This window comes from Melanotaenia boesemani, chromosome 24 (genome assembly GCF_017639745.1).
Source record: "Melanotaenia boesemani isolate fMelBoe1 chromosome 24, fMelBoe1.pri, whole genome shotgun sequence".
In the NCBI taxonomy this organism is placed as follows: Eukaryota; Metazoa; Chordata; class Actinopteri; order Atheriniformes; family Melanotaeniidae; genus Melanotaenia; species Melanotaenia boesemani.
Window position 1 is genome coordinate 17,244,585 of NC_055705.1, and position 23,235 is coordinate 17,267,819.

The following is a 23,235-nucleotide window of genomic DNA, read 5'->3' on the forward strand; positions in this document are numbered from 1 at the left end:
AAAACATCACTCTTCCCAAGCCTTTACGACACATTTCGCTTTCGAATTCAATTTTACATGTTTTCCTTGCTCAAAGAAAATGTTGGGGCATTTTGCTAATAAAGTTGCTAAATTGCTAAACCTAATCAAGTAAAATTAGAGCATTTTTTTAACTGACGTGGCACAGCATCATCATGTGGGCGTGGCTTAGTATTGTCAACATCCTGGTGACATAAGTGGAGTCTCCAAAATGGCGACGGTTGATCAGAGAGAAGGTTGGTTGTTGTGTTTGTTAGATACTGTTATTACCTCTCCGGTTAACATCAAAAAAATTGATTTTCCCTCCACCAGAGATATTAAATTTCAGATAATGGCTTTCCCCCAGATATTGAACTCTAAAATGACAGCTATGTGATCGGCATTGGCCTGGGAGCCATTTGATGTTAGCTAGCTAATATTAGCTTCCCAGTTCACACAGTAAAATATAAAGTACCTCAGAGCTTGTGATACAGTAGCATGAATGGTTACTCAGTGGTTCAAACACAGGAGTTACTGTGTAATTTCATTATGCACTCATTAAATGAGTGCTTGGTTTTGGTGTTATTATTAAAATTTAATATGTTTTTATTTTATAGCAGGTCAGGACGACCCGGAGAGCGAAGATGAGGTATATGAGGTTGTGGATCTTACAGAGTACGCCCGGAGGCACCAGTGGTGGAGCAGGGTGTTTGGAAGCAACTCCGGCCCGATTGCTGAGAAGTATTCCGTGGCTACTCAGCTCATGATGGGAGGGGTGACTGGATGGTAAGGTCTGGGGGAAAATGTCACACATGCGATATGTTTCCTCTTACTTTTCTGTATAATCGACACTTTAAATGGGCATTTTTGCGCTGCTCTCTATTTAATTATAATATCAGGGGGGAATATTGTCAGATTTCTAGTTCTGATTGTTGTCTGATGAGATGACTGCTAGTCTTGTCATTGCTGCAGGTTTTAGACAGTCTAAATGTGTAGGAAGATTCCTAAATAGGTGTAATGATGGATGATCTTAGTAGGGATGGGTTTGACCAACACTTTTCCTTTTGATACAATACCATTGATTTATGATACTATTTCAATACAGATACTTCTTTCCTCTTAAAAGAAATAACATGACTGTACAGTTTGTATTAATATCTTTATTGCAAGTGCTATATAAATAAAATTAAATTAAATAAGTGCTTCTAAAAATGCTTATAAATTGATTAGAAGTATATCAACAATTGAATTAAAGAAAAATACTAATATATAACATATAAAATATAAATATTAACTCTATTAATATAAAATTAACTTTCTTAAACTTAAGGAACATAGTGCCTAAGAAGCTGCATTAACCCATCATTAAACACATCATAACCACTAATACTAGCAGCATTTAACAAAATGCATATTTGGTTTTAGCACAGTGGTGTTGTTATATTTTAAAAGGTATCAAATCCACTATTTTGACTGACAGATATTGAAGTATGGACTCCAGAGTATTGATACGCCCATCCATAGGTGGAAAGAAATGCTAAAGAAAGGAGCTTCAGAGCTTCTTTTAGCATTTACTCTTGCATAGAAAACACTGGATGGTCCTTGGTGAACAAAGAGCAGTCCCTACCAAAATCTGTGGCAGGTACCACTATATTAGCAATGGTAAATGTAAATTACTGACTGTGAACCAGATAAATAATGTAAGGACGAGTGTGAGCCGCTTGTGACTTTTTTCAAATTCTTTTTAAATTAACAGCTTTGAAAGTGAAATAATATTTTATTTCTGATTGTAAAATCAAGTTATATATGATACAGCCTCCACAACACAGCATGTTGAGAAAGCTTTAGCTAAAATATTCTTTGTTTTTGCAGAATATTTTTTTTTTTAACGTTGCAAAGTCACAGCTTCATATAAGTGTAGTTGGATTCTTGTTTCCATCTTTCTTTAACATCATGATCTTTTCCAATGAGATCTTAAAAAAGCCCTTAAAAAAGAACGTAAGAAATCATTTTTAAAAAAACATAATTCGGCTTTACACTTAAGCGTCTTATGTCGGCTTCTTATCTTATTCAAAGGTAGTTTGAACTCCCGTTTTCTGGACAAGGCACCAAAAGAAGTTGGTTTCCACCCCAAAAAACAGCTTCACAGCCAATACTAAACCTTTATTTTCTTATTTTTTAATGTAACAGCACATTTAATGAAGCAGCTTTAGCACATTTTTATTTAATTAGTTTCCAGAAGAGGAAACAACTTTTGTTGTAAAGCAACAGAGAAAATATGAAACTTGAGTTTTTCTTTTACCCTCACCTTGCAGCCAAAGCTGTCTCAATGCTGAAGTCTGGAGACGAGAAAAAGGAAATTAAAAGCGGCAGGTTGAATTCAATTCTATTATACTTCTATTCTACAGTGTCAGTCTTCTCTCCAAACCAACTTACACCTGAAGGTGGTTAGGCAGTAGCATTAGAGGTCTTGCCTAAGGACCCAACTAGAAGGTGTTAATATTCTATGTAAGTCATTACTTGTCTTTTGAACTGCACATTTCAGCTTCCTGTCTCTTGAAATGTTTAGGTGTGCTGGCTACGTCTTCCAGAGAGTGGGGAAGATCGCAGCTACTGCTATTGGTGGAGGGTTCCTGCTTTTACAGGTACAAAAAAATTGTGTTTAAATAGTCTTAATTAGACATTTATTAGATACATTTTTGTGAGCTTTGAGTTTGGCTTGCTTCAGTGGCAACTGAATATGCCAGCTGCTCTCCAGTCCACAGCAGAAAGACCAGCATTGTGTTGGACACACGAGCCATCTGGACATCTTTAAGGGTGTTGCAGTTTAATGGCGTATTATTCTGTTTCCTAAAAGAATTTAATTTAGATTAAAGCTAGTAGTATTTATCTAGTAGATAAAAACAAAAACAATCAGATGACTTGGTTCTCAAGTACACTAAAATTGCTTGTAACTTAGAAAAGACTACAGCCTTTTAGAATGTTTTATTAAATTATTATTATTATTTTTAATAAATTAGTCTGGTTTTTGCAGAAAAACTGTAAAATCTAAATAAAACAAAGGTTAACTCTCAATGGGGGATTTGAATTAACCACAAAATCCTAATCTAGCCCGTTGGACTACATGTTATGCTAGAAACGTGTATAAATATATATATTTTTTTAAAGGGAAGCTTGCTTGAGCTTCACAGCATACATCTCAAACAAAACCAAAGACACCACAAATAAATCCCTGTGAAATCCTAAATAAACCTACAGAATCAACCCAGAGTATGATTTATTCCTGCAGATCGCCAATCACAGCGGTTACGTGCAGGTGGACTGGAAGAAGGTGGAGAAGGATGTAAACAAAGCGAAGAAGCACCTGAAGAAGAAGGCAAACAAAGCAGCCCCTGAAATAAACACATTCATTGAGGAGGTAAAGGTATCTGTGACAAAGCTCGCTCTTTCTTTCCCGCTTTGGCTTATTTCTTGACTTGAAACTTGCTAAAATTAAGTCCCCCTCTCTTAATCTGCCATTTCCACTTCTAATTTTACTATTTCCTAAAAAAATTGGTGTTTTGCTTTGTGGAGGGTTACTTGTTCATCCTTAACCCAACAGCGCCCTCTAGTGTAATATCAGCAATACTACACCCAGTAACAACTTAAAAATAGTGAAAACAGTATTGAAAGTCCTTTTTATTTTTCTAATCTGCTTTGCTTATTTCCTCCCCTCCTCTACAGGCTACAGACTTTATAAAGAGGAACATCGTTCTTTCCAGTGGATTTGTTGGCGGTTTCTTTCTTGGATTAGCCTCCTAAAGCTGGAATCATCTACTGTGAATCTCATCACTACATGGGTCACTTTTCTCTCTACTGTTTACCACTTTGCCCCATGTCTCGTTTGATTCATCACTTAATTAACTGATGGGTGGGGATCATGCATGATCTGTTGTGACTGTGTTATTAACTGTGTAACTGGTCCAAGTCAGCTGCTTGCATTTGGGTGGGTTTAGTAGAGATTTGGGGTTCTTGAACCGTACTGTGACTTATTTTTTCCTGCGGGACCCCTCATGGATCTTTTTCCAGGCTGCTGGAAATGTTAAGCTATGACACGTTCTTTGCTTTTTCAGTCTAAATTCCTCCAGGGGCTTTTCTTTTCAGAAGCAAGTCAGGGAGCCTGAGCTGTTTATGTACACACCAGAGTACATGCTGTATAAACACGAAAAGCAGGAAGTTGTTGCCAAATTTCCAACTAATTTCTAGAGGGACTTTAGATGTAGCTGTGAGATTTGCAGGGTTGGCATGCCTTTTAAAGCATGAGTTCATCACGCTGACAGAGGGACGGGAATGAAGTCTTTTCACCTCTCAGAGCAGGAGAGCATGAACAGGTTGCTTTTAACTTTAAATATCCTCTGTTCTTCAGATGATCTAGTATTGAATAAAATCTTTTATTCCCACAGCTCCACAATGCTCTTTAATGACAGGACGACCATCTGCCGTACCGTAATTAGCATCATCACAGGCTATACACCAAGAGTCCGATCATTCAGGAGCATAATGGAGCAGCAGAAGCAGCGCTGTTGTCTGATAGTGTCAGTGTAGCCATAACAAAGCTGCATCATTACTGTAATTGTCCAGATCCTCTCATGGGTCACTTCTTTTTATTTTTGCCTTCTTCTACCAGTGCAATATGCTGATTATTTTTCAGAATAGAAGCTTTACTTGTGTTTTGTTTTTCATTAATGAACTGTAGTTGTGTTTCCAGCTGCTGATGTGTTTTTTATTATGTTCTTTGTTTCTGTTTAACATGCTTTTGATAACCCTGTTTGAGCTGTAAACATTTGGTTCGTGTTTCCTTTGGAACAAAGTTGTCTGAATTTAATTTAAGTGAGAATAAAACTTTTTAAAAGACTTTTTGTTTGTCTGGATGATTTAGATTTTTGAGATCTTCAGTAAAGCATCTTAGTGACAATTTTGCCCATTTTTTTAATTAAGTTTTTGGACATTCGTTTTAATACTTTTTGTTTTTGGGTGACCTGAATAAATAAAATAGTAATAAAAAATGGTGACTAATTGAAACCATTTCTACCAAGCCTTTTTTCAGGGCCTGATGCGTTGTTTGCAAAGCATGACAAATTCAAAGAAAACATTTGGAACAATGTTCTGACTAAAGAACATTCAGAAATGAGTATTTGGTGGGATAATCCTGATTTATAATCAGGTTTTCTTGTGCTTTCTGTCAGTTTTCCACACTTGTTGGGTAACTTTATACCACTTACTGCCTCAGCTTTGAAGCTTTGTGGTCATCCATCTTTCTTTGGATTTTATTCCTTATTTTTTTCAGTAGGGTTCAAATCTGGAAATTGAAGCTCTTGATGTGGTAATCCTCCATCCAGGCCTTGATTCCTCTGGTTGTGTAGTAAACCCTCTAAGTTGAGGAAGAGTTGTAGCATTAGAAAGGAAATCTTTTTCTAGGATGTAATCGACCTAATTAATGCCTCCTGCACAAATAAACATCTGCCTGATCATCACTGATCCTCCTCTGTTTTTAGACAGTGCTACTTTGGCTTGAAGGCTTCTTAGGTGTTGGGCAAAGCTGAAAACTGGACCAATCAGAGCACATGGCTTCAGTTCCTGATGTCACTTGATGCCAACCTATGGTTCTTAAGTAATGAGTTTGTGCTCATCTCCTTTTCCCCTCTTTCAGACTGCAGCTTTGTTGTCTGTATAAAGCAGAATTAAATGTGCTTGTGTAGAAATTGAATTTATTTAAGAATAAATTGCAGTGGTCTCTTTTTCTGGAGCTGTAGAAACAAATGAACCTTTAGAAAAATATAAACTTCTCCAACTTTATTAACAATCCTTTGCAGGCAATAACAGACACCACCTCGAGATGGTTTTCCTCTTGCTTGATGCTTTGTGAAGCATTCAGGTTGAGATCAAATGCTTCTACAGGACCTTCAAACACTGCTGGGCTGCTTTCAAAGACTATTCTGAGTGATTCTCTGTCAGGTGGCATCCAAACTTTGTTGCATTTGGCTCTTTGTGAGCAGACAGAATAACGCTGAAACAGATGTTCTGGATCATAATTTGATCCTTCTAATTATTCCGATAGATAATCTCCTCCAAAGCTATCATGGCTTCTTCAGATGTAATTATTTTTAAACTATTTTGAGTTTTCGCTGACATGGAAAGGCTCCAACAATCAGGTGCTGTTGTCTTCTGAAGATGTGGAGGATTTTCATGTCGCCAGGCTTAGCGTCTTTTTCTTTTTACGCCAGAATAAACCAACGCAGCTTCGTTTCTGCGGCCTTAAGATGACCTGTTACACGGTCATTTAGAGCTCCTCTAGCATCATGTATATTCAAGACAGCTTACAAATACAAATTGTATGGAAGTGATTTCAGGCTTTAACCTGATTGGGTTTCTTTTTCTGGTATATAAAACTGTATGTTGAATATGTTGAAATGTGACCCATTTCAGTTTATAATGAAACTAAACTTAGCACTAAAAGTAGTGTTTGTATTTGGTTGATTATTTCTCCCCTTTAACAATACCATTTGGTGGTATTATACACCATTGGAAAGCCTGATTAGTCCGCTTTAAAACGATGTATAACTTCTAAGGATGATGCTTCTGTGGAATGAGCAACACAGCTGAACGTGTGGGCAGTGCCCTCCCAAAAGAGTTTCTTAGTGGATTGAATGATTACACTATCCCATAGTAATAAGAAGAAAAAAGATACACATAATGGTTGTTTTACACTTTTACACATTACACTGTCCGGGAAAGATGTAAAAGATCCAGTCTTCTCATATGGGTCACATTTAACTGTCCTCAACCAGGAGTCGTTGAAGGTCAACCAGTGTGGTTTTGTTGGTCACTCTGTCCAAGCTGATCCCACAAATGTTCAGTCAGGTTGAGGTCTGGACTCCGCAGTCTCCACTCCAAAAGTCTGGAGGTACTCTATGATGACCCTGGCTCTGTTAGAGAGAGCGTTGTCATCCTGGAGGATGGATTTAGCTCCCAGTTCCTGGAGATAAGGGATCACTACTAGCTCCAGAATTTCATTCTAAAATGTCTTTCATACATCTGTGACTGACACACACCTGGCAGCACTAGAATATCAAAACTATAAATAAAAATATCACAAGTGAATACCAACAGGAGAATATTGCAAGGGATTTTGACACACTTTTGGGCGACACTACCCACACGTTCCACAGAAGCATCATCCTTACAAGTTATACCTCATTTAAGTAAATTATTCAGGCTTTCCAATAATGCAGAAATTAGTATTATTAAAGGGGAGAAATAACTGCCCAAATAAATCTAAGAATTGTTTTAAGCTACATTTATCTTTAATTGAAGTCATGTCCTGCATCTGTCGATAGCTTCATTCTTTAACTGCTTTTATTTACAACTATAAATCACAAAAGATAAACAAATACGTACAATGCTAATATATTTAGGTATTTACAAGAAAGTGTGAGAACCCCCCTCACATGCTTCTGGTTCTAATTAAAGGCAGGTTTTATTTCTAAAAAGAAAGTCCTGGTCTTGACCAATAATTGCTTTGCTATTAAAAAAAAAAAAAAACAAAGCTGGAAAAAACAAAACATATATATAAAAAATAAAAGCATAATGTCTTGTATCCCATGGCATAAAAAGGTTACAGCAAACAGTTTGTTAGTTGGAGTTTCCACTCAGATGGGCATTTTGAGGAGGGCGCATTCTGTCAGGAGTGTCAGGGTGGTGATCACATACCTGCTGCTGGAGATCTGAAATAGAAGAAGACAAATATTACTCCCCACTGCATTATATTTTCCTCAAAAATCTCTAGACGTCAGCTCAGTACCTTGATCCTTCCGTTTGATTTAGCAGACCCCAGCGCCGTGGAGACCTGGTTCAGGGCCCCTGCCGACAAGTCCAGCCTGAAGTGTCTATAAAAGTGGCTCTTCAGCCCTTGAATGAACATCGTCACCTCCTCAATCTCAATGCAGCCCACCTCCTCTGACCCCCCATCTTCCTCTGATGAGTCCTTCCTCACGCTGCTCCACAGCTCCCACGCGTCATAGGGGTTAATGGTGTAGTTTATCTGTAGTGGTGGCTCCACTGGAACGCTCCAAAGCATTTTAAGGCTCTGGATGTTGGATTCTGTGTGGCAGTTGGTCCATAGTGCCGCGAGCCATTGCAGGCTGGTTTGGTTGATTTCCAGGGGGCCGAAGCAGCAGTCGAAGGTCCTCTGGAGCCAGGATTTCACCAAAGAGGAGAAACTTTCAGCTCCTCTGCTCCCAAAAAGCGGAAGACAAGTGAAGTCTTTGGGAAGTGACTTCAAGTATTCCGGGTTGCCATTTATGCAGGTCAGCAAACCGCTCCAAACTGACTTCTGTGGGTCATCTTGCCTTGCAAACAGAGGCTTTGAATGGATCTGCATCAGAAAGAGAAGCCTGTTTACGTGACAATATCTGCAAGTAATCAGATTACTAATAATAATTTGATCTGCATCTACATTTACTAGTCAATTATATATTTCAGAACATGTACGTGCATGATGACATTATTTTCAAAGCACTCTGTCTTTGTTGAACATAGTCACGCCCGTTGTCTTAGCGTTAGCTGCTAATGTGAAAGGTAATAAGCTGCTAAATAGTTAACAGGTGCCACAGATTTACTTCAGTGGTTCCCAAACTTGTTCTGCAATGCCCCCCTTTCATCCACAGTAATGTAAACTGTCCCATCCCACTACTAAATCCACCCAAACACAATGAAACATACAAAGAAATGTGCCACGAATAGTATTGTTTGGCAGAGAAATGCATCTTTATTTCATTACTTATGCCTCTTTAAAAATCTGAATATGGCATTATCTCAGTGAGACAAGCTGATTTTGGGAAGCATGTAAAAATACTGATATACATGCATGAAGACATCGGGGTATTGGGTAGAAATCTATCTTTTAATCCGACTTCTCATAATCCGATAATGGCAGTTATTTGAAAAATTTGCTGTAGTGTCTACATGACCACTTGAATTATGTGATAACTGCAGAAATCATGTGCATGTAAATGGGCTCAAAGATACTGTTGAAAGAAAGTCTTTCCTTCTAAGGATCCACAGTCATACCTGTATGAAGATGGTCTCTGCATCATCGTCTGTCTCCGACAACCCCTGCACCACAGAGAAGGAAACTTTGAACCTTTTCTGCAGTCCCCCCACCTCCATTGCCAAACCTTGCTGCTTCTCTGCCGCAATAAATGCAGAAAGTTGGCTTGCGTAGTTCTTCAGCTGCGTGTGACTGAACCGGTGGAGAGGAGTAACATACGACAGCTGCCACTCAGTTTTCATCAGCAAAGCCAGATGCTCTGGACTCACCTTTTCCTTTCACACAGATAGAGAAAAGCATTAGCTCACCATGTTTCTCAGTACTGAAATAATTAGGTAGTAATTGATCATGTATCAGAAATGATCCAGTTCAAATCACCCTTATATTTTGTGACTTTAGGGCTTTTCTGCTAGTGTTGAGCCTCCGAGCCGTCAACCGTGGAGTTAGGCCGAGCTTTGAAGCAGCTCCTAAGCAGCTGCGGTACGACTGCCGGTAGCTCCTGCTTTTGCTCCGTCTTTGCACCACAACACCAGCATCAGGAGTCCGTGCCACACTGAAAATCATTAACAGATCATTAGATCAGTTTCAGTAACATTTACTGCTTTAATCTGAGGTACACCCAAACATTCACCTGCTTCACCACAGATTTAATTATAAAGAGTGTGACATGAATTCTCATTATTATTTGGAATCAGACTGGATATGAAGCTATGAGTTGACTGGACAGGAACGGTCAATCCTGTGGAATTTCAGTTGTAGAGAGGAGGTGCATGTGCATATTTCACAAGTTGCCAATCTGACTGAATTTAAGTATAATTCAACCACATTCGCCTTACGTACATGTTATTGTTAATTGGTAATTAAATAGAGCAGGGATGCCCCTTTTAAAAAAATTTTATTATTTTTTTTTTATTCATTTTAAATGTGTCCCTGCTCCATTTCACATGGTTCAAATTAAATATACTCCCCAAAGCCTTGTCAAGTTCTGCACAAGCCTGTTAATTATCAAATAATTCCAGTCAGGTGTGTTGGAGCAAGAAACCATCAGTTCATGCTTATATATTTACCAAATATTTTCATATAAAAATAATTTGGTCTCATTTCAAATAAACTGGATGTAAGTCATCTTTGAAGCTTTCAGTTCGTATCGTTTCTGCTGAACTAGCTATGCGACTGAGAAGGAAACGGAGTACAATATGTGAATATTTAAAATAATTTAATACTTTGTAGATTATAAGATACTATCCCGATTAAAAAGAGGATGCCAACACTTTTAATTTTTTTAATTGTACTGCATTACATTAGCACATTTCAAGAAGAACGTGGAAACATTAAAATCGCTATTTACTGAATGTAATTTGGTCTAGCAGCCTTGTCAGAGACTAAAACGGAGCACCTCTGGGAGGTACAGAAACTCCCCTGTGCTGTTTTCTGTTTCAGAAAGACAAAAATAATAAGAAAATTTGAGTTTTTAGTACGATAGAACATTATAATTCTACCTTGTGTGAGACTTATCCATGTTTAGCACACCGACAGGAAAAGACAAAAAAAACAAAGAATCCGGAAACAAATTTGAACATCGCGCTATCCCATGATTCTGCGCGGTACAAATCAGCCAATCACATTTACCCAAACAGGAAGTGGGAGTCTTTTTTTTTTTTTTTCTTTATTGACAACATAGTCATATAAACATTGGGAATAACCACTTTAACAGTAATAACGAACAGTTACATGTGTTTAGGTAGCTCTTAGACATATACATAGTAGAACTTAGAAACCGACATTAAAAAAAAAAACTCACATATGGTCTCATTTAAGTAACATGAAAGCCTCTATTAAGGAAAATCATTTTTGGGTATTTTTTGTCTTTATCAAACTAAGAGATTTTACAAATGCTTTAAACTCATTCAGCCATCCCATCATGCAAGGTTTAGCTCTGCCATATTTGCATTTATGTATAAAGTGTTTAGCCAACAGTATCAGGTTATTTGTGAGAAACTCCATATTCTTTTCTTTAGCAATTATACCAGTTTTCATTATACCAACATTCAGAATATTTATTGTGATATTTTTGGAGTGAAGCCACCCTTGAAGCTCCGTCCAGAATTTATATACATGTTCACAGTAAAAAAAAAAAAAAAAAAAAAAAAAAAATAGGTGTTCAGTTGTTTCATCTTCTTTTTCACAAAATTTACATAGGTTGTTAACCAGCTTAAATCTTTTGTGTAAGAAATTGCTAGACTGATTTTTTTTTGCTGTTTCTACATCAAAATCTTTCAGAGTGTTTTCTTTTTAGTTGAAAAGGATAGTAGTGGGTAGTTAAGCACTTCCGAATGAATTTATTATTGAAATACAAACTAGTCAAATGTCTATTGTTGATACAAATTGGTCTTAGTTCTACTGAACTCTCTGAATACAACCTTGCCTGTTTGATCATGGATCTTATAACCATGGGAATAGCTTTTTTTTTTTTTTAACTTTCTTTCTTTCTTTCTTTCTTTCTTTCTTTCTTTCTTTCTTTCTTTCTTTCTTTCTTTCTTTCTTTCTTTCTTTCTTTTAATGGTCTAATAATATTTTTTAAAAAGCACACAATGATTAATAAGCGTATATGAAATATTAAATATCTTGTAGACTGTGTGAAAACACATGTCTCACTTTTATAACATAAAAATTAATGAGACAGGTCTGATTGACAATAAATGTTAAAATAAGAAAAAGTAAAAAGGCTTTGTTTTAGTTTTTCTTTTAACTTTTTCTTTCACAATTCTTTTATTTTCATTGGTTTTATGGGACATTTGCAACGTAATTTCATTCTGCAGTGCATCTCTGTTGTACTCTTTTTTGAATTAAAGTAAAGTAAAACAACAACAAAAAAGAAACTTTTAAAAAAGTTATTTGGGTTTACATTAAAGATTAAATTTATGCTAATTTTGAATAGTTGTAATATGAATATAATCTATGTTGTCATTAAGATCATAATATGTAAGGCACATTATGTGCATTATGTGTCCCTAAATTAGGTTTGTGTGTGTGTGTGCGTGTGTGTGTGTGAAGAATACCCGTTTATCGTAGCGATTAGTAGCTGCCAGTCATTTTTTACATGACTAAAACTGAGAACAATGACTGTCCCACTTTGCATCGTCTCAAAATGTCATGAAAATCTCTTTAGGTTAAATCTAAATATCAGCTAAAGAACAATAAGCGATTAGCAATGCAATATTAAAAGTCTGGTGTACATTTGTTGACAAATCTTAAGAACAGGCAAAATAGCTGACCAAAATGATAAAAACTCCCATAAGATAAACAGTAAATTGTATGCCTAGGTTTTGTAGTCATGTGAAAAAAAGTCTGAGGAAACTGATTTGAATCAATGAAATTGCTTCTGTGTGCATGTGTGTATTGACATGTGTGCATATTTCACCAGCTGACAGATTCACATGCAACCACCAAAAAGGTTCTTCTTCGCGTTACCATGGAAACAGGGCTCTTTTCTTTTTTTTCTGCTCATGAATGGTAGTGTTCTCATTTTTATTTTCTTTTAGTTTTCTGTTCATTCCCCATCATCATCATGTATCTTAGATACATTTATTGTTTCAGGGCTCACATTTACTTGCCATTTGTGAGATCCTTTGTGCATGTGTCTACCTTTGTATGGTTTGCAAGTGACTGTAGATTGAATGGAGGGCTGTTCAGTAGCAGACGGCGTGATGACCACATCAACAGCCAATCGGATGATCGGTAGCAGCTGGTGGGCTTCAACCAATGGAAGTAGCTTGCAGATGATATGAGGAGAGGGGATGCAGCACCATGGAAACTGCAGAAGGTACCCTGGGAGAACAGCGTCCTCTAGTGACACATTTCCCTACTTTCCTTTTATAAACGTTTGAGTAGAAGTTACAATTGTTTTCTTTTGATATAGTTATTTACTTTTACACTGTTCAGTCAAACAAAGCAAAACATTTTTAAACTATTCATGATGTTGGTTTATCAATGATAGGAAAACAGATAATGAAAACAAACATGGAGACCATTTTGGTAAAGGCTATACAAAATTATGGTATCTATCTATCTATCTATCTATCTATCTATCTATCTATCTATCTATCTATCTATCTATCTATCTATCTATCTATCTATCTATCTATCTATCTATCTATCTATATGTGTGTGTGTATTTATTTATGTATTTTATTTCACTACCAACAAAGTAAAATTGCTTAGCAATATTTACTTATTTATTTGTTTGTATTTAATTAATTCAACCACCAAACTGATTATCAAAATTTATTTATTTTATTTATTTATAATGGGGCTGCGGGATGTAAATGATTCATATCATCACCTCTAGGGGGCGATACCAATCATTCTCAAGGCCTTGGCCTTCTTCACCTGGAAATTTCTGCACCTGTGCCTGCAGACAGGCTGGATGAGTGGATTATACTGAATGCTAATATTTTCGAACCATTATATGAAATTGCTTCTTGTTTCTAAGAGGTTTGAAATAATTATGCAACTACTTTGGGTGAAAGCCAATACCATCTATCTATATGTAAACGTCAATTAATAACAGTACAGGAAGTCAGACCTCGGTCATTGTAAACAGAAACCTCCCAAAAGTCCCACGGGAATGTCAGAACCTCTTCAAATTGCACCTCTTAATACTAAGTGCAAAATTCATTCCTTTATTGACATGACTGTCAGACAATATTTGGGAAATTAATTATTACAGAAAGAAGCTATAATTTAAAGGAGAGTAAAACGCATGTTTAAGTGATGGAGATAAGAGGGGGGAAAGCTGACGTAAGGTGAAGAGGTTCGGCTGGTCGACGCCTGCGCGGGACACTGGATGCAACCGTTAGGGGAGATTAGTAGGAAACTACGCCTGGAGCGAATCCCCTACTGGACGCCATTTTGGCTCGAGCATTGCTAAAAGACAAATCTAGAACCCCCTTCTCCCTGGCCATTTCGGCTCTGGTCGGATCAGTTGCCTGGACGATAGAGGGAGGAGCCTGGCATTTCTGGAAGTCGGAGGAACAGCCAGTCAAAGCCAGCCAGCATCTGAGCCAGCGTAAGAACTAGAGCAACGGTGGACAAGGAGTCGGCTGTGGTACAATACGATATAATTTCAATATTCTTGAGCACAGACGGTGTAAGCAGCAGAGCGGAGGTGGAAATGAGCAAGAAGGTCTTCCATTCGGGCTCGGGAAGCTGAAGCATACTGCAGCCAGGACACATTCCGTTTTTCAGTGGGATAAGCCATCTGTGATACACTGGGCGTGCACAGCGCAAGAACGGCGCGAGCCAACCGGTGATTCCATCGACAGCTAGCTCATATTAACCCAGCTAGCTAACCGTTTTCGAGAGACCCGTTAGCCTGCGGTGAAAAGAGCATCTTGGATAGTGCAGGAAGTGTCTGTGGATGCTGCCAAGGGAGTTACGTCTGAGGCAAAATCCGCCAACGAAATACAAACCCGGGGCATGCAAAGAGGGGTGTTTTTCTGCAAACGAGCGAGGAAATCTCCACGCCCTGGGGTCTGCTCGGTGGTCACTGTTTAGCTAGCTCGCTGGCTAGCCAGCCTACCAGGAGAGTAGCACGGGAGAAGGTGGGGCCGCGGACTGACAGCCTTGGTTGCCAGCTAATGTGGCTAGCCGGCTAATTTGGTCTCTTCGGTGACCACTGATTTTCCTGTCCCTGACATTGGGAGGTTTGAATTACCAGGAGTCTGTTGTCTTCCATAAAAGCGACCTCATTCGGCAAGAAAATACGTTGTCAGTGATTACTTCAAAGCCCTTGTGGGTAGGATTTCTTGTGGAGAGCATCCTCGCTTACCTGGATGACCATGGCGGACGACGACGTGTTGTTCGAGGATGTCTACGAGTTGTGCGAGGTGATTGGGAAGTAAGTATTGTCACATGCCACTGGATGTTGCACAGTATTATTTTACCATATACAGTATATCTAAAAGAACCTAATTTGTGTGTTGGCTCGCAGGAAAAGCCTCATGGGTGGGTGAAGTGGCTTTTGGCTTGACATAGTCGTACCATCTAACTGTACTGGGTTTTAACAGCAAGCATATAGAGCCCAAGGGGCTAGGACTGTAACTTGACCTTATTACCCTCATTGCCTCCAAGCATGAAAGAGAGTTAAGTTTTGATCAAAATATACCATCCAAGCTTTGTTTTAAAAAAAATAAAGCTTTAATTGCTATTTCTACACATGTTTATTTAAAACAAGGTTATTTGCAAATGGGAATAAAAACACATAGCCATATTTAGCCCTTTTAAACCAAGTTTTGTTTATTTTTCACGTTGTTTGTACTCAATCAATCCAAGAAATGCTGATATTGGGGGTATGGGGGTGATATTAAAAATAATGGCATGTCAAATTTAGTGAGTTCCAATTTAATTGAAAAAATAGTGTAATGTCTAGTCTATCTAATCTAGAGATTGAATAAAATCAAAGGCATGCAATCACAGCAGTGTTGCTGCACTAATGAGTAATTGTCTAATTCTTTGGTTCGATATTTCAGCATTGCTAGCTGGTGTTTATATGCCTTGTTTTGCAGTACAATCAGGTGTTTTTTAATCTGTTTGTAGTGCAATTTAATAATAAGGATAATGAGAAAAATGATGTGGTTAAAAAGGAACATAGACTGTCTCTATACAGAGGTACTATACAGAAATTCATAATAAATTAGAGAAGTGAATGATACCCATGAAAATCAGCTGTATTATAGTAACTGACATGAGAAAAGTGAGTGATAGTGCAGGCAAATCTTGCATCCTGGCATTCACACTTTTCAGCTACTTGAGATAAAAAAAAAATAGTTTGAGCCTTTTAGAAAAGGCTCAAAGAACACTACTAAAAGTCTGAAGTGTTTATCTGACAAATCTGATGAGTGTTGATGGCATTTGTGGGAAACAAGCCAAGTCCACATACAGCTCATTACACAATCCACAGGACCCAGCAAATCTTTTGGTTTTGTCCCAGGACATCCTCAGATCCTTATTCTTACCCTGACTGATCAGAACTCTTGTAGAAGTATGATCTGGCTAAAATTAGATGAAGTGATTATACTCGTCTAGCTGCATTGTCTGATGTTTTTACATAACTTTTAGTGGGTTGAACTAAGTGTGAAAGCCTTTTGTGTTTTCCTACTACATTAGCAGCAGTTTATGATGCTAGAAGGCATCTGTTTTGTGGGTGGACATGGCAATTTGTTGAGCCTGATGAGTGATATTTGACCTGGCTGTGGTTTTCCTTCAAGCAGACACACGGTTGTGTGGAATGATTGGCATTTATTCACCTGGACCTGCTGCATTTATCTAGTGGTTCTTCTGTTGCTCTGGATCCTGCAAACTTAACAGCATGTGCAAGCCGGTGATAACTGCCGTTGCATGCATGTTACTTTTGAGTGGTCAGACGTGAGTCTTTAAATTCTTTTGGAAGTGAGGCGGGAAGCGCTACTAGTCTATCCCTTCCCCCCCTATGCAAGCTTCCCTTGCTGAAGGTCTGAAGGTCCATTAAGTTTGTCGAAGGGAAAGAGACACGCTCTCTACCAACTCTCAGGCTCTGGTCTTTATCCTGAGAGTCCTTGTTGCCCTGGTTACTAACCGATGTTTAGTCCAGGACTGCTAAGTTGGCTTCTTCTACAAATACAATATTTTTACAAGTAAATATATTCAGGCAGGGTAATGCAGTCCTTCTGTACAGCCAAATGGCATCACTAAATTACTATATTTTGCAGGTGTGGACACAAAGTCCAGACAAGTCAGTAGAAGAGGAGGGAATGGCCAGTTTTCTCTGGGGCGTATTTTAAGCTCAAATTACAAAAAGTGAAATTACTGTCAGAGAAAAGAGCAAAAAATCTGTCTCATCCAGCCGCTTCTTTTGTAAAACTGCATTTGATGGATTAAGTGTGTTGAGTCCTGGCATCTTGGGATGTGTTGCGGGAAGACGTTGGGGATCATTTTTCCTCAGCTGGGATGTGGGAGGGGAAGGGAGGCTGAGGGAGATCAATGGAGACAAGTGGAGTTGGGAATGTGATGGCCCTGAGGCTAAAGATATAAATAATGCCGGGAGACACTGACTGCAGCACCCTGCTTTGTTTTTAACTTGTCTTGTAGTGGACAGTATAGTCAAATATAAACCACAGAAAAGCATGTTGGGGACTCAGTTCTGTAACAGAATCCAGGCTATTTAGTCACATTTATCTTTTAGCCTGTAAGCAGTTTAATAACTTACTCCAGCAGCAATGAAATATTTAAAGCTGGATATTTTTCTTTTTAAAAAAAATCAGCCTGACCAGACCTCAAAATGCTGTAATTAAAAGTGTCTCAAACTAATTCCCAACAACTTTCTCCTTTCCTCCTGCTCATAAACATTAAGAGTTGTCATGGTGATTTGTCTTTCATCATCGGATATTGTTGCTGTTGTACACGTGTGTCCTGCTGATCTGTGATATCACCTCTACTCAAACTTTTACATAAACCTTTCACCCAGCTCGCACCCTCCTTCACACTTCTATTATTGTTCAGACAAGTTGTCTATTATTGTCGCTGATCGGCTCGTGCCGGAGAAGAGCTGCTGGATCCGAAGAGATTTAAAACAATGTGGACGACATAACTGTCCAATAATCGTCTCACCTTGAAGCAGATTGTACAGACAGCCACGTTCAAAGTGATTTCTTCAAACAGGAAGTTAGTAAGATTATATAGAGAGCATTTTTCCTTGGCTGTGGACTGTTTACTCTGATTGTTCCATGGCTTTTTTAAAAATAAAATATAGCTAGTTTTCTTTTGTTTAGCTTTATCAACACCTAACTGGGCTCTGATGATGACTTCAGTCTTTGAGTTGGGATTGTGTTTTAGGTGCATGAATGCACACAGAACTGTTGCATGTTGTCCAGCAGGAGTGTCCTGTCAGTGCCTCCTTTTTAGTTTTGCAGGAACAATCTCCTGTTGCCTTTATGGCAGAACTGAGAGCAAATGTAAAAAAAAAAAAAAAATGCAACATAAAGCTTTTTAAAGTTGCCAAGAGCCAGATTCTTCCCGTGGTTCAGTAGGAAAGCCTCATACAGCTTAATTTTGTAGGGATGAACACCATGTTGACAGAAAATATCTGTCTATAAATGTACGGGGATTCCACCATTAAAGTAAACACTATCACACATTTAGCTCTGTTAGCTAAAATGACCTTAAAGTCTGATTTGTGGTGATTTAATGGTTTAATCTTGAGTCTCTACTGACAAACTATTGTGGTTGCAACATTTTTGTAAATACTTACTCAGCAGAACACATTTCAGAAACTTGTGGGGATGCATATAAGCTGTGGTTATTTATTTATTTTTTTTCATGCATGTAAATATTACTCCAACTGCCCTGTGGTCACGCTGTACTAATTTAAGTTGAGAAAGACGAAACAGGGCAGATAACAGTTCACCTTCAAAGTATATTATCTGGTAAAAGATTACAAACAGATGCAAACCTTTTAGCTCGTTGTTTGTAGTCCACATAAGAAATGGACATGATGCATTAGCCACATGCCTTTTTGGAGATCTCAGCAAGAGTGTTAGCAAAGCACTGAAGTAATTTAATCAGTTCTGTCTGTAATGATTCTGTTTGAATAGGACTGGGGTTGTTGAGAAGCACTACTGGAGTCTCACTGCTCTTTATTTCTGCCCTGGGGTGCTCATTACAGCCAATATTGTGCTGCGTGACTCACTTTAAACCAATGAAGTGATCAGTCCTCTGGCTCATTCTGAGTTGGATAATTAAGTTTCTTGGGCCACATTTGCTTTTTTTGGTGATTGTTTTATGATTTTTAATAGTGAAATGACGGTTATTCACCAAACAGATGCAGCCTTCAGCATAGTAATCTTTGACAAATGAGGGAAGGAAGGGCAAATTATTCAGCTATAGAAACATTTAGATTTAACTTTATGTAATTAAAGTCTTTAGTCTCTACTTATAGATAATTTGTCAATGTTTAATTTCTGTTACTTGTGTCAAATGTTGTACATTTGATTAGTATCCCATCTGGCTTTGAGTCACCATTTTAATTGGTACAGATCTACATGGTGAAATTCAATACTATAAAACTTGTTTTAAAAACACAGTTCTCTGTTTTGGAAAACACGCTTCACTAACAATTGCAATTTCATCGTGTGCTAAATCCATAGTGTAGTGTAGGTAGAGTAAGGTTATAAAGAGATTTTTCACATATGGTGCTGTCATCATTTTGCATGATCCGATCACGAGTGGAGTGCTATGTATGTGGGATCACAGCTGACTGTACCTTCCCTCATGGGTAACAGTTGTGATTTATATTTATTTTTTTTCCCACCCATTTCAATATATTCCCACAGATAATTTTTAATAGTGATTTTTAAAATTTAGCAATTATCATAAGCATGAACAACACCTATAGACTGTAGGTGCTTCAGTGTCATTTTTACAGCTGTGTATGGCCATCTTCCACTGCATGTGGACCAAGATGGCTGTAAATTAGTTTGTTCAGGTCAAGACTCAATAAAAGGCAGGATCTGCCTGATCCAGCACTGACAGGACAGATCCAGAGTTTTAAAGTTGCGCTCATTATTGCATTACTCACTGTCCACATAGAAATGAACATCAGACAGGAGCAGGAGTTCGTCCCAGAGTTTGACACAGCATTACCGTCGTCCTGGTGGTAGTTATGCTCGCGTTGAGTCAGTCCCAGTATGTGCAGTGCCCGAAATTAACTTTTTTGACTCACCGGCCAAGTTTGCCCGTAGATGAAAAAATCCACCACCCACAAATATTTTTTTACTGGCCAAATTATTAAATTATTTTACACACACACATACCTCTACGCACATGTTATCTTCTATAATGTTATGTTGTGTTGTATCCAAACTGAAAGTGGAAGTCACAGCAAGATTAAACAAAGGCAACAAGAAAAATGGTTTTATTTGATAAAGTGTTAATGTCTGAATTCATTAACCAAAACCTGATCAGACTCGTCCCTCTCTACTCTTCGTGCTTTCACACAGTCCGTGAAGTCTGACCTCCTGCTCCTAACAGTCCTTGTGCCACAGCATTACAGTCTTGGTGGGATCATACTCCCTGATTTTTGCTTTTTATTTTACTGTTTAAAAAATAAACTTAACAAAAATTGATAATAAATAAATTCAAAGCTTATTGATCTGATTCATGACAAATCAGTAATATTAAATATAAATAGCTTATCAATAATCATAAAAGCTGATTTATAATAATAATAATTAACTGATCAAAACAATAATAATAAGTATCAATATTATTGTATTGATAAATTAATCGGTTGACAGCTGTTCGTAGTCTCGTGGAGTCACGTCACGCCTGTTATGCAGCTATCTTCACCCTTCAGGTTGTAAACAGCTAAGCTAAGCTAACAGGCTAACATCACGTCCAACAAAGTGCTGTTGTGCTGACAGCGCGGCACGTACAGGTGTGTTACCGCCTACAGTCGGCGCTTGCAGGTGTGTTACCGCCTACAGTCGGCGCTTGCAGGTGTGTTACCGCCTACAGTCGGCGCTTGCAGGTGTGTTACCGCCTACAGTCGGCGCTTGCAGGTGTGTTACCGCCTACAGTCGGCGCTTGCAGGTGTGTTACTGCCTACAGTCGGCGCTTGCAGGTGTGTTACCGCCTACAGTCGCCTGGCGAGTGTTAATTTCAGACCCTGAGTATGTGTCTCTAGGTCAGGTTTAGTTCAAATTAACACAAGAAGGGTCTGAATGCATAATAAAAGACTTTGAAAAACCCTATTTGTTTTTGTTTTTTATATTGTCTTTTAGTTTTAATCATAGTTGTATTTTTTTTACTAGCATACCTTCTGGCCCAACTGTAACCCCCCCCCCCTCTCTGTGCAGAGCATGATCTCCTTTTAGCTCTCCGCACACAGCAGATCAATAATTGTGAATGGATGGTGTAAAGATGAGGCTTTCTCTCTGACTACAAGGCTAGACTCTACGGGGAGGTTTAAACAGGATCCGCCTCTCACTTACAGTATGTTGAGAAGGGATTCTCCTTTAAAGCCTTAAAGCCTCTTGAGGGTATCTCTGCTCTAAATTGCTGTTTACAACCCAAATGCAAATTTTTCTGCTAATATTAAAACGGTTGTTTCCCTAATTTACATAAGGAAGTACTTTAGATTATTGTTGCACAGACCCATGCAAAGTAGTGGTCAGAAGAGCAAAAATCTAAATGAAATTTCTTCTGAAATACAGTGCTTAACTTTGGGACATCAGCACACATTTTTGCTAATGTAGGTGCTTTCTTTCTACTGAATTACAGAGTATAACTTCACCTTTCTGTCCAGGTTTTTTGGTACAGGTTAAAATTTGAATTATGTTAGCTGCTGGTTATTACTAAGCCAAAAAACTTCACTTTCAAGAGAGCATTATTGGTGAGGTGGCATCTGTATTAATGTGTCCTGTCTGGCAGAGAAAGGGGTAAAAAAAAAAGACACATGATTGGAAATTTGGCTTGTGGCCAATAAGGATATTAAAAATGCATTTGATTACTATGAATAAGAAAGGTGCTGACGAGTCAAGCAATGGTCTGTAAAGGCTTCCACATTTGGCTAGTGTTTGATGACTGCTGCTGTCGGATGTGAGCCATGTGTGGGCGTTTTGTAGGAGCCCACTCAGCACAGCTGCAGTCGTGTCACTGTGGCATGGCAACTCCGCATCCTCACACAATTGAGGACACTTATTTACATCAAGACTTCTGTGGCATTAATCACCACAGATGAGACTTTGTTTTTACTGTATTGATACAATAAAAAAGGCCTATTTCAGGCATAGTTGCGAATGTTGATTAGGCTGGGCACATTAACGCCGTTGACTTTTAATCACGCGTTAATGCTTTTATTCTCCCCCCCCCCCCCCCCCCCCCCCCCCCCCCCCAAAAGTTCTTCCTCACTGGCTCTGAACACAGAGGCCTGCAGTCCGATGCCTCTTCCTCCATGTCTTGTCCTGCTGCCCCATGCAAATGGTCATAAAATTGTGATATTTAACTGGGAAACTGCTCCCAAAAGAGAAACTTAATTTTTTTGTATATGTAAACCAAATGCAGTTTTATCCAGGTGGATATAAGTTTTGAGGCAGGACAGCAAAGGTAAGACATTTTACGTTCTACAAACGTGAAGCATAAATTAAGCCTTCTTTTGCCTCTGGTTTCATAAATCTTGGTCATAGTGAGATTAAACTTACAGTTTACATCTATGATGTGTGTTTCAGTATTGTAGTCGTAGGCCTGTCGCGATAAATTTTCTCAGAAATTATTGCGATAAGCGATAATATTGCGCAAAATAATAATGTTCATTTTGAAACCATTTTCAGCTAATATAATGACAATGCCATAATAATGCAAGTACACCTTTTCAAAGATCAATAAACTTTCATTTCTAAAGAACATTTTAATTTGGAACTGGAAGAAATTTTAAATAAAACAAAAACAATAAATAGAACGGACTCTCAGTCTCATTAACAATGAATGAAAACCAAACACAACCAAAAACAATAAATATGATAGAAAATAAATGTCTGTTCTGTTAACAAAACTGCCCTTCAAATGAGAGCGCGTGAGAAGCCACTCGAACGCACGAGTCTCACGGCCGATGCGTGAGAGTTGGCAGCCCTGTAAACAAATACAGCATACCGGCTCGCACAGGTTAAGAGCTTCACCACGGTCTCCTGCTGCAACATGCTGCTGTCACATATGACAGAGAAATCACTTCACAAGAAACGAGAGCGTTCAGTCGAGATACTCCATAGTGAAACCTACTGTCATACACAGTCTATGGTAAAGTAAGATAGAAGAAGAAAAAAAACAAACGAAAATGATCACGGCCGGCAGACTTATTGCACTCATCTTTTCTTACCATGCAGTTAACTGACTCATTGCTCATCGCGACAGGCTCTAGTAGTCGTTTATCCTTTTATATGACGTCAGGTGGACATGGGGAGTCATAATTTGTGTTCACCGATTTAAGGCGATGCCAGAGTCCTACAACATGCCGGGTACCTGCTGATACTGCAGTAAAGTTGCTTCACATGTAAAAGGAAAAACAAAACATAAAAAACAAAAGAAATACAATTTAATCAAAACTGGGTTGTATTTTGGAT

At 38.3% G+C, this 23,235-nt stretch overlaps 3 protein-coding genes across 16 annotated transcripts in view; 2 read left to right on the forward strand and 1 right to left on the reverse strand.

The window, feature by feature from the left end:
• Positions 1 to 42: 42 nt before the first annotated feature.
• Positions 43 to 4,888, forward strand: LOC121635230 (FUN14 domain-containing protein 1). Of its 2 annotated transcripts, none has more exons than XM_041978327.1 (5): positions 43 to 254; positions 615 to 783; positions 2,567 to 2,642; positions 3,287 to 3,421; positions 3,721 to 4,888. In XM_041978327.1, exons 1-5 carry the CDS (start codon positions 230 to 232, stop codon positions 3,796 to 3,798), a joined length of 483 nt encoding a protein of 160 aa, XP_041834261.1. In that variant the 5' UTR covers positions 43 to 229; the 3' UTR covers positions 3,799 to 4,888. The 2 variants fall into 2 exon arrangements, with proteins under 2 accessions (XP_041834261.1, XP_041834262.1); XM_041978328.1 differs by having other exon boundaries at positions 56 to 254; positions 3,287 to 3,415.
• Positions 4,889 to 7,407: 2,519 nt separating this feature from the next.
• On the reverse strand, positions 7,408 to 10,663 carry cenpl (centromere protein L). Of its 2 annotated transcripts, none has more exons than XM_041978306.1 (5): positions 10,585 to 10,663; positions 9,464 to 9,638; positions 9,106 to 9,354; positions 7,838 to 8,410; positions 7,408 to 7,760 (listed from the first exon to the last, which is right to left on the reverse strand). In XM_041978306.1, the coding sequence occupies exons 1-5, from the start codon at positions 10,602 to 10,604 to the stop codon at positions 7,686 to 7,688; spliced, it is 1,092 nt and encodes a 363-aa protein (XP_041834240.1). In that variant the 5' UTR covers positions 10,605 to 10,663; the 3' UTR covers positions 7,408 to 7,685. The 2 variants fall into 2 exon arrangements, with proteins under 2 accessions (XP_041834240.1, XP_041834239.1); XM_041978305.1 differs by having other exon boundaries at positions 9,106 to 9,360.
• Positions 10,664 to 14,000: 3,337 nt separating this feature from the next.
• The window catches only part of LOC121635879 (peripheral plasma membrane protein CASK-like), a 50,696-nt gene continuing 41,461 nt past the window's right edge, over positions 14,001 to 23,235 (forward strand). For 5 of the 12 annotated variants that reach the window (XM_041979257.1, XM_041979249.1, XM_041979256.1 and 2 more), the window contains exon 1: positions 14,003 to 14,984. In XM_041979257.1, coding sequence (XP_041835191.1) covers positions 14,920 to 14,984 — 65 coding nt within the window. In that variant the 5' untranslated portion in view covers positions 14,003 to 14,919. Of the gene's footprint in view, positions 14,985 to 23,235 lie in introns of all 12 variants that reach the window. The other 7 variants (XM_041979259.1, XM_041979252.1, XM_041979258.1 and 4 more) reach the window with 3 other exon arrangements.

Coding starts and splice junctions, on each gene's coding strand:
- LOC121635230 (XM_041978327.1), top strand. CDS start 230: ATGGCGACGGTTGATCAGAGAGAAG. Junction 2,643..3,286: donor GAGGGTTCCTGCTTTTACAG/GTACAAAAAAAT, acceptor TTATTCCTGCAG/ATCGCCAATCACAGCGGTTA. Junction 3,422..3,720: donor CATTCATTGAGGAGGTAAAG/GTATCTGTGACA, acceptor CCTCCTCTACAG/GCTACAGACTTTATAAAGAG.
- cenpl (XM_041978305.1), bottom strand. CDS start 10,604: ATGGATAAGTCTCACACAAG. Junction 9,639..10,584: donor ATGGATAAGTCTCACACAAG/GTAGAATTATAA, acceptor AATGATTTTCAG/TGTGGCACGGACTCCTGATG. Junction 7,761..7,837: donor AATCAAACGGAAGGATCAAG/GTACTGAGCTGA, acceptor CTTCTATTTCAG/ATCTCCAGCAGCAGGTATGT.